Raw genomic sequence first — 11,315 nt, 5'->3', positions numbered from 1 at the left:
TATGCTGGCTAACAACATAATAAAAAAATAAAGAATAGAAATGAACAAAAATAGTTTATCAGTGCCCTCTTTTATTATAATATTATGTGGTATTGTGATTCACAAATACCTCTCTGTTGTTAACTGGTATTGCATAAGACAGACTGCATTGTGCATATTATCTTACAGCAAATATTTACTTGTAGCCATACTTTGAAGTTTCCATAACAAAGAAATATAATATTTAAACAAAAAAGCATGCAGACAGTTTTTCACTTTCTAAATCTTGTGTGCTTCTCTGTAAAAGTTTTGATACAAAGTTAGATAAATATTGGGTGCTGAACTGTACCAGTTGAATACATCAATGTCAGCATAAAGCAAAGAAGATAGAAAAAAGTTAATTGGAAAATTTGCTCTCCAGACTTGCTCTTCCCCAACACCTTCATGAATGCTCTGGCCACTTCCTTGTTGCGGAGGCTGTAGATGAGGGGATTCAGCATGGGAGTAAGGATGGTGTAGAAGGCTGACACCATCTTGTCCTGGGTGGGGGAATGATCAGAAACAGGCCACATGTATATAAACATGGTTGCTTCATAGTACATTCCTACCACCATGAAGTGGGGGAAACAGGTGGCAAAACCTTTTCGGGGGCCCTCCCCAGACCCCATGTGAATGACGGCCACAATAACATGAACATAGGAAACAATGATTACTGCTACAGGAAAGAGAAGTATAATTACACGGCAAATAAACATTAACCTTTCAAATAGCAATGTATTAGTGTATGAAAGAGTGAGAAGGGCAGGGACATCACAGAAAAAGTGGGGTATCTCTCGGGCACCAAATTATGGGAAGGACAGTGCAACTGCAATGACAACTATACCATCAAGAAAGCCAACAATTCAGGAAGAAACAACCATAACACAACAGATTTTCTGGTTCATGAAAACTGAGTATTGTAATGGGTGACAAATGGCAACATAAAGGTCATAGGCCATTGTAGCCAACAGGAAACATTCTGCTCCAAGCAGGGACACATATAAGAATATCTGGGCTCCACAACCAGCCAGAGAGATGGACTTCCTTCCAGACAAGTAATTGAAAGCCATCTTGGGTACAGTGGTGCAGATGAGCATGAGGTCCATGAGGGACAGTTCGCTGAGGAGGAAGTACATGAGTGTGTGAAGCTGGGTGTCCAGGAAGATGAGGAGAATCATGACAGTGTTTCCAATGAAGGCCACCGTGAAGATGCCCAAGACCAGAGAGAAGAGGAAGATGTGGGTGCGGCTGTGATTGAAGATCCCCAGCAGGATGAAGTCTGAGTTGAAGGTCTGATTCTCCCATGCCATGATAGTATTCACTGTAGAGAATATAACATGTGAACAGTGGTCAAGACTGTGTCATGGAAATATCAAGGACTTCTAGCTTAAATCACCACACCTACATGTCTACATAGGGAAAAAGTATTTCTCTGAGCATATATTTTTATTTATAAACCAGGAATATTAAAGTTTATTGTTAGCTTGATGTGATTTAAAAAAAAAATAAATGTAGATAACACACATAGTACGTTTTATCATTAGAACATAAGAGGTTTCCCAAGACACATATAATCTAATTTTAGCAGCTAGTCAACTCAACTGTGTAATGTGGCTTATCACTTCAGATACACTAAGAGTCACAAGAAGGCTCATGAAATGCTGGGAATTCAATGAGATTTTCCACTGAACGTAGCATATCACCCTATGATACTAATACAAATTTTGTCTACCAAGGTGTAGAAGGAATCATGTACTAGTGGAAATGAGATTATTCAAACACCAAGCAAACAGAAGACATTGAGAAATCATCAGTTAGAAGCACCTTAAGTAATACTTATTGCTAATAAATGGTAAGTTGTAGTGGAAATAGTACCTCACCAATATGCCCATCTCTTACTCCCTCTCTTGGAATCTGATGTACCCATAAGATATTCTGGTATGGGTCGTTTTACTGAAGAAGTAGGCGAGGGTATAGTGAAAATGCCTACTTCAAAAGGCTCAAACATTATTTTTCTGTGTAATCTTAGATAATTAATTTCTCCAAGCCTCATTTTCCACTCTGTAAATTTTAGTATTTGTGAATATTAACATTGCAGGGTGGTATTAAGACAAATGAGATCACATTTATAATGTACAAACATAATTTTGGATATACTTTGTAACATATTTTAAAAATAAATACTATTGAAGAAAAGAGAGATGGCTCCTCCTTTATCTTTAGACTATTTTCTTCTGTATAAAATTAATCTCTCTCATTTCCTTAGCAAGAGTCTTGCAGGGGATTTCTTCACCTACACAGTAGCATATTTTTGATTTCCTACTTTCACAATCATTTTTTTTTTTTATTCTCTTGTTGCTCTCTTCAATGATCAAGGCACTGGCTTCCTTTCTTTCTATTTGCATGGGCCTTTCCACCTCTGAGAGTCATTTAGAGAAGTGTGCTTGATGTTTCAGTTTGAGGTTTTGGAAAATGAAAAATGTCCATGTGGTTCTGCCAAATTTACTAAAAATATACATTTTATTTGACAAAACTGTAATTTAAAACATGATTTTACCTGTTTTGTAATTTTTTAACTCGAAGTAGAACTTTAATAACTTGGGGTGTGGTTTAGGATTTAAAGGTTTAATGGTCTAGACCATAGGAACAGAGAGAAGTGAAGGGATCTGTTACCTGTTTTGTGTTAATGTTTAACAAAAGCAATTAGGTTAGCTTAATATTACTAAAAGGGTCCTTTTATTTTTTTATTTTTTTTAAAGACTTTATTTATTTATTTGAGAGAGACAGAGATAGTGAGAGGGAGCATGAGCGGGAAGAAGAGGGAGAAGCAATATCCCTGCTGAGCAAGGAGCACTATGCGGGCCGGATCCCAGGATCCTGGAATCATGACCTGAGCAGAAGGCAGACGCTTAAACAACTGAGCCACCCAGGTGCCTCTAAAAGGACCCTTTTAGATTTAAAATATATTAAATAGTAATGAACATGTTATCATGCAAATAATTGTGAAAAATGTTTGAAATTAAGATCACTGATTTTTCAATGCACTCAAAAGTATTTTAACCAATGTATATATACTTCTCTAACAGGGAAGGAATGTATATATTATATATATAATATTGTACATTACATAAAATAATGTATAGTACATATACAATCTGATTACAACATATTCCATGCTGTTAAATTATTTTTTTGCTTTGTTTTGCTTTTTTGCTGCTAAATTATTCATGAAAACTTGTCCTACCATAACTTTTATATATGAACGAATTATATAAAATGTTTTAAATGAATTGCTAATGAAATAAATGTCTATGGCATAATATTGCTGCATACTTATTTTTCATCTTTTTAAAAATTTTTATTGTTATGTTAATCACCATACATTACATCATTAGTTTTTGATGTAGTGTTCCATGACTCATTGTTTGTGTTAAAGAGGGCATGTTCTGCATGGAGCACTGGGTGTTATATTTTTCATCTTTTAACATCATCAGTAAATAGATGGATTAATTTTGTGAGGGATGGCTTAGATATAATATGGCAGTATTATGCTGTTGTCTCCTTGTATCTGTACAAGCTTCTTATGGAAGTGCAACATATGTGTAGAAAGGAGAGTTGACTGAATTCATCTTAAGTATACCATGGATGAAATTTGATACATGTTTGAACCTATGTGGCTACCACTCAGCTAAAAATATGGATTTTTTCCAAAAGATTTCCTATAACGTTTCATAGTCCATCACCCCCCACATGCAACATATAGTTTAATAACTCTCTCTAAAGCTTATGTTTTGCCTGATTTTTTGCCTTGACTTCACATAAATAATAGAGCATGTTCTCTTTCGTGTGTTCAAAATGGAACCTATCACACTCCTTCATCTCCTGTTCCTACCAACTCTTTGGCTCGCTTACCACCAGCCACACTGGCCTCCTCATTTCTGGAACGCACTTGGCATGCTCAAACCCAGTGTGTGTGTACTGACTGTTCCTCAGACCATTCTCTATTCCTTAGACCAATCGCTCACTACTTTCAGGCTCTTACCTAAGTGCTTTCTGCTTCATAAAGCCTTTATGGCCTCTTGCTAAATATTGTTTTGTTTTTATTCTCCTTAGTATCTCCCCCATCTGACACCAAACTAATTTATCCGATTTTTGTCTGTCTTTCTTCATTAGGATGTCAATTAAATGAAGGCAGAGATTTAATGAGTCATATTCAATAGATACTTAGTGAATCGAGGCATATTTTTATAGGAAATGATTGTGATTTTTATTTTGGGGTTCAGACATCTTCCCTTCTGCTGTAGCCCTCCCTCTCCTGCAAAGGGGATGGTTGGTTTAGGAGTCCTGTGTTGTGTGCTGGCCTGGATGATTTATTAAACTTTGTTGTGACTGTGTAAATGGATTGCTGATCTGGGGGGGACAAGCATCAAGAGGAGAAAAGCTTTCTCAGGTTGCTTATATTAATCCTAGAAGCCTTAGACCCCCCCCCCCCAGTAGCCTGATTAATTTAATTCTAACAGATCTCTGGTCATTTTTTTCCTACAAGGTACGATTTTAAGCAATTGAGCTGCATCCTTGAATTACACACAGAATGTCAGATTCACTGGCTCTTTCAAGTTGGACCAGAATTATATAATTAACTAGTCTTTAAATTAGGGGATTAGGAGTGCCAAGAAAGCTACAGAGCCTGAGAAACTCCATGGGCCAGGTGCCTTTTTTTTTTTTTACCTGTATCTAATTGTTTTCTTATTTATCTTTCTGCTTTATTAGGGCCATATACTGCTGTTAAGCCCCAATCCTACTTACACAGCTGGGATCATTGCAGGAACTGAAATGTGCTGCCATCCTGTGATTTATTCTATGTTCAAACCCATAAATCAAATTTCTTTGGAGTAGCTTATGAAAGAGAAATTGCTTAAGGAAGTGTAATCATTTAACACTGTGCTGCCCTTGCCTCCATTATTTTTTTTAAGATTTTATTTATTTATTTGACAGAGAGAGACACAGCGAGAGAGGGAACACAAGCAGGGGGAGTGGAAGAGGGAGAAGCAGGCTTCCCGTGGAGCAGGGAGCCTGATGTGGGGCTCAATCCCAGGACCCTGGGATCATGACCTGAGCCGAAGGCAGATGCTTAACGACTGAGCCACCCAGGCGCCCCCCTTGCCTCCATTATTAATAAATGACAGGAACTGGCTCTATAATTAGGTCTCACTTGCCATCCCAGTTTCTGCTCATAACTCTATTTTACAGTCCATGTGCACTAACAAACTCTGGTGTGTTTTAATTCTACACCTCTCACGGTCTCTTCACATAAGCAAAATCATCTTTTCGTTTAGTCCATATCAGAGCCCCGTTGAAGAATAGCAGTGTGGGCACAGTAGGACTGATCAAGACTAGGTGGTCTCTATTTATGAGACACAATTTTGAATTGTTATTTATCAACAGAGCAATGCAGTATTTAAGTTTATTAAGTGGAGAAATAGAGCCTGTATAGCCCTTTACTGGTTCCATGTTTTTTTTTATTGCTTCAAGCTGAACATTAATCAAAGGACACAGGAATATTATGTGTTATTATGTTATATTGCATTACCTCATATTTTGTCTAAACCACACAACAAACCCTCATTTACTTTATGGCCCCCTCACAGGAAACTAGAGGGAACAACGTTTCATGGTTGTCAAGGCACTTATTTCCAAACAGTAAACTCAGACTTCTCCAGTTGAAACTTACATTAGCAAAGCCTTAGTTATAGGATATTCAGAAGAATACATTCTCCTTTATATATATATAATATATTATGTTTTGGTATAGATGTTAGAGGTATGCACTTAAGGATAAATGCACATTATTTCACTATATGTATAGTATAATAATTTCCTCACAAATTTATTAACATCTTGAATTATCAAATCCTCATGTTTTGGAATAAAAAGTCATTGTTTGCCACAAATATCTTGAAAAATATACAACACAACTGTAGCTAAACAGTTTTTTATACTTATACTTACAAGTTTTTTTTTATACTTATACTTACAGGTTAAAAGGGAAATTCAAGGGAGTGGGGTGGACAGAAGGGGGGGGAGTCATGTTAGCTAAGTAAAAACAGTGCACAACCACAGAATACTGAAAGGCAGGAATAATAAAGGGAAAAAAATCTGGGACTGAAGAGAAACTGAGAGGAACAAGGGAGGAAAAAAGGCAAGATCTTGTTGATTGAATGCAGATCAGGGTCACTGAGCCCATTTCTGGGCTAGATGTGCCTCATTCAATGAATGATCATTATGATCCCACCACCAGACACAAGAACTAGGCACTTTGTTATACATAAAACAACAAGCAAAAACTGCCCTTGCCTCCTGGTAGAAGATTAAAACACTTTTCACAAAAAGGATTGCTGATGCCTTTTGAAAAAGTTCGTCAATACCTCAGAAGAAAAAAAAATCTTATTTGCATCTGCACCCACTGACATTATGCATAAATCTGATTTTCTATTTTTCAGTCATTTGACACGGTCCTTTTGGGTTTTCCCCAAAGCACCATTGGATTATATCATTCTTTTTCTCAAAAGCATTAAATGGCTCAAATTTTCTGCAGAACAGACTTTCATCTCCTTATTGATCTTGTTTGTGAGGTATCGCAGAAAGTCTTTCAAGCCTTTATTTCAAGTCATGTGTTCTCCATTTCCCAATGTCAACTCCGCACATTTCTACTTACAGATCCCAAAGATACAACACATAAATCTGAAGGTAGGTCCCTACTCAGGAGTTTTCTTTTACTCAGAATGGCTTTCCTCTGGCCTTCTGGGTGGCTCAGTGGGTTAAGTGTCTGCCTTTGGCTCAGGTCATGAACCTGGATCCAGTCCCATATAGGCTCCCTGCTCAGCGGGGAGTCTGCTTCTCCCTCTACCCTTCCCCCCGCTTGTGACCTCTCTCTCACTCTCTCTCTCTCTCTCAAATAAATCAATAAAAAATTTTAAAAATCTCAAAAAAGAAGAATGTCTTTCCTCTTCCACAATCCTTTGCCTTTGTAAACCATATCTTATATGTCCTTCAAGTTTCAATCACATGCATCTTTCTTTATGTTTCTTCCTTCATTCTGTAGACAGCCAAGTTCTGCATATGTTAAATTTACAGAAGATGTGTGGCATCTACCTCTGTTCTATATAAAAAGCTAATATTGTGGACCTAAAGATCAGACAAATATGAGTTTGCAATCTTGCTCTACCACTAACTCCTGTGTCATCAGGCAAGTTAATTAACCTCTCTGAGATTGTTTTATCCTCCTGTCCACATCAGAGTTGTTGTAAGATAGAATGTATTACTTTTTATGAATTCCTCATCAATGTGTCATTCAGTGTATGTTCATTAGATCAGAATTACCTTTATTGCACACATCTTATCACACTTTTTTTATGCTTGCAGTAAGTTCCACCGTTACTCACTTGCAATTATTTTTTTAAATATTGTCTTCCTTACTAGTTTGTTGGCTTTTGATTGGATAAACTATATATTTAAATTTTTTATGGAATGAGTAAACAATAGATGTTTGCATATAGGTGGAATCCATAAGATTCCCATAAGTGATTGAAAACACGAATAGAGTAGAGCCACTGGAGTCTTGCAAAGGTCCATAACTAGCATATATTTTATTGCTCTAAATAATGTCTTACATTTACTTTGCATCATCATTGTTATTATTTAACTTAATATTCACAATTCCCTCTATTAAATATAAGAAATACATTACTCTAATTTTACAGATAATATAAACATACAAGTTGCAGGTCCACATGGAAAATTACCTCTCTATCTGGAGGACTTCAAAGTAACAAAACTTCTAATACGTAGCTTTTGAAGGACACGTAGTTCCAGTTACTGAACTTCAGAAGGACAGTTCGAAATATATACCATCTTCCTTGGACTTACTTTCTGATGTTTCTAGGGAGAATTGTAACTACTTATTAAGCAACTAAAAATATTTAAATTTCTAGAGAAAACCTGGAAAACCTAGTAACACATTTTGCTAAGCCATCTGTGATTTCAAGTTGTAATCCCGGCAGGTTATCCAGTCCCTAGTCTTTAATTATAGTAATGTATGTTATTACCTACTTTTTCTCCTAAGGCCTCATATAAAATAAGTTATTTTGAAAATGTGAGTCTTATTAATATTTGAGATCAAACTAAAATGCAGTTACTATCTAGATTAATAGTATAACCCTCCTATTTGTGCCCCCGTATCACTTGGCTCATTCACATATTAATGACTCCATTTGCAATCTCCTTTTAAAATTATTTTCATAATTTCAAAGTATTTCACTACTAACTCCACAAGACTAAGTGACAAACAGGCAGCTGGTTTCCTGTTTCTAAAATAAAATGAATAGATATGCTCATTGAGATTTGGGCTTTATTACCTCTAAATAGAGCTCTTAAAATTCACTAATTATTTCTAAATTGATTATTCAAGTGGTTTCAGTTGGGGAGTCATTTGACTTGAGATTTCTACACTGTAGATTTCAACACAATTTTAATTTCTTTTCCTTTTCTTATTTGAACACTTGCTATTTGTGTTTACTCTATTTGGATTCTAGTACTGGTTATCTTGTCATTAGCTCCAAATCTTATGTGCTTGGTTAATTTTTCCTCCATGGATAATTAGACTCCCCAAATTTTCAAACTTGTCCTTCTCATTTTCTTTGGTTCATGTTTATGATCACTGCATCTATATATCTTCATTTAATTTTTTTTTCTAAATTCCAGATGCTACCAAATGCCTGCCATTTATATTGTTTTGGCATTCCTTCTGCATCTCATATTTACCATGTCTAGTTCTGAACATTACTTCCATATGAATCTACTGCTCATTTAATATTGACTTCAGGGCGCCTGGGTGGCTCAGTCAGTTAAGTGTCTGCCTTCCGCTCAGGTCATGATCCCAGGGTCCTGGGATCAAGTCCCGAATTGGGCTCCCTGCTCAGCAGAGAGCCTGCTTCTCCCTCTCCCTCTGCCTGCTGCTCTGCCTACTTGTGCTCTCTCACTATCTCTCTGTCAAATAAACAAAGAAAATCTTTTTAAAAAATTAAAAAATAATAATAATAATATTGACTTCAGCATCTAAGTAACCATTCATTTTGTTAATGATGTTCTCCACCTAGGAGTTATATAGGATAGAAACAATATCCTAGATGGATAATATCTGGGTTTTCAAAAACACCATCCCATTGTATGCAAGAAAATTTGGTAGGATTTTGTATTTTCACTAGCGATGAAAACAGAGAGAGCATTTTTTTTCACTACATTGTCAAAATCATTTGTTAGGTTTTTTTTTTAAACTTTTATGAATATAGAGGTGTCTGGGTGGCTCAGTTGATTAAGCAGCTGGCTCTTAATTATGGCTCAGGTCATGACCTCAGGGTCCAGAGATTGAGCCCCACGTCAGGCTCCTTCCTCAATGGGGAGTCAGCTTGAGATTCTCCCTCCCACTCTGCTCCTGCACCCACTCATGCTCTCTTTCTCTGTCTCTAAAATAAATAAAATAAATCTTAAAAAAAATAAAAACTTTTGTGGACTTATTTGTGAGAAACGGTTTTTCATTCTTACATTAATAATAAATTTTTGTTTTTACTGACATGGGTAGTTGTGCCATATATTTACTGGCCATTCAGATATCCTTTTCAAAGAATTGCCTTAAAAGTCATTAATGTATCTCTTGTGAAAGCAAAATAATAGTGTATTTTCATATTTTATATAGATTTTCCAATTTTCACAAAATTATATCTTGCTTTGGACCCTCTTTCTACAGTGATTTATAATGCCATTTAATATTTATCACATTCCCATACATTAAAGCACCTATTTGAAGTTGTTACTTAAATTAATTTATTTATTACTGTATTACCTGGTTTTTATTTCTATGGCTTGAAAACAATTTTTGATGCCATTGAAGATGTCATCTTTTGTTATTTTAATTTAATCTAAGATTTACTAAGAAATGCTTAAATTTTATCTTCCATCACAAACTGCTTAAATCTGGGCACTTTTATTAAAAAATAAATAATTTGGGGTTAAATCACATACTTTGGGGAAATTGTTATTCATAACTAAAAGCAGATTTGAAGTTACTACAATTGTTTTCATTATTCAGATTTTTCTGATAATTTATTTTTGTATAAATGACCATGAGCACAATTGCTGAATCTTAAATATAAATTAACTGATACCAGTAGATTGTACCCAAAGATACCAACATCCAATATGTTACGAGCAGCAATTTAGAAAAATTCTATATGCCCACATTCATTGCACCACTTAACATTATTCAGCCTCTAAAGTTTTGCTATTTTATTTAACAGAGTGGTACTTTATTGTTATCTAAATTTTATTTCCCTGATTTTTAGTTAAATGGAGGTCTCTTCAATGATATGTAGAAATTTCTTAAACATTTTAGATTCTATTATTTTGATTATTTTAGGCATGTAGATTAACTTTTTTCAGTCTGTATCATTGTGTTAACTTTGGCCATGATGTCTTTTACTAGATAAATATTCATAATTTTAATGTAATTAAATACTATTTCCTTAATCTTTTATTGAAGAAATCTATCCATTCCTTTATGAGAAGATTATTTTATGTTATGTTCAAATAATTCTAAAACATAACATTCTTTTTTTTTAATGTTATGTTAGTCACCATACATTACATCATTAATTTTTAATGTAGTGATCCATGATTCATTGTTTGCGTATAACTCCGTGTGCTCCATGTAATATGTGTCTTCCTTAATACCCATCACCAGGCAAACCCATTTGCCCACCGCCCTCCCCTCTAAAACCCTCAGTTTGTCTCTTGGAGTCCATAGTTTCTCATGGTTCATCTCTCCTTCTGATTCCTCTCCTTCATTTTTCCCTTCCTCCTCCTAATGTCCTCCCTGCTATTCCTATGTTCCACAAATAAGTGAAACCGTATGATCATTGACTTTCTCTGCTTGACTTATTTCACTTAGCATAATCTCTTCCAGTCCCTTCCATGTTGATGCAAAAGTTGGGTATTCATCTTTTCTGATGGCTGAGTAATATTCCATTGTATATATGGACCACATCTTCTTTATCCATTCATCTGTTGAAGGGCATCTCGGCTCTTTCCACAGTTTGGCTATTGTGGACATTGCTGCTATGAACATTGGGGTGCATATGGCCCTTCTTTTCACTACATCTGTGTTTTTGGGGTAAATACCCAGTAGTGCAATTGTTGGGTCATAGGGTAGCTCTATTTTTAAATTTTTGAGGCACCTTCACACT

At 35.5% G+C, this 11,315-nt stretch overlaps 1 protein-coding gene across 1 annotated transcript; it reads right to left on the bottom strand.

Annotated features, from left to right (window-relative positions):
• Nucleotides 1-299: 299 nt before the first annotated feature.
• Nucleotides 300-1,328, bottom strand: LOC116626456 (olfactory receptor 2M3-like). Its single transcript, XM_032395779.1, is given in 1 exon segment — nt 300-1,328. A coding segment is annotated over 1 exon segment (1,029 nt).
• Between the last annotated feature and the right edge of the window lie 9,987 nt (nt 1,329-11,315).

Source organism: Phoca vitulina, unplaced genomic scaffold, assembly GCF_004348235.1.
Source record: "Phoca vitulina isolate PV1807 unplaced genomic scaffold, GSC_HSeal_1.0 scaffold87, whole genome shotgun sequence".
In the NCBI taxonomy this organism is placed as follows: domain Eukaryota; kingdom Metazoa; phylum Chordata; class Mammalia; order Carnivora; family Phocidae; genus Phoca; species Phoca vitulina.
Note: the sequence above shows the minus strand (reverse complement) of the source record. Positions and strands in the feature narration are given on the sequence as shown.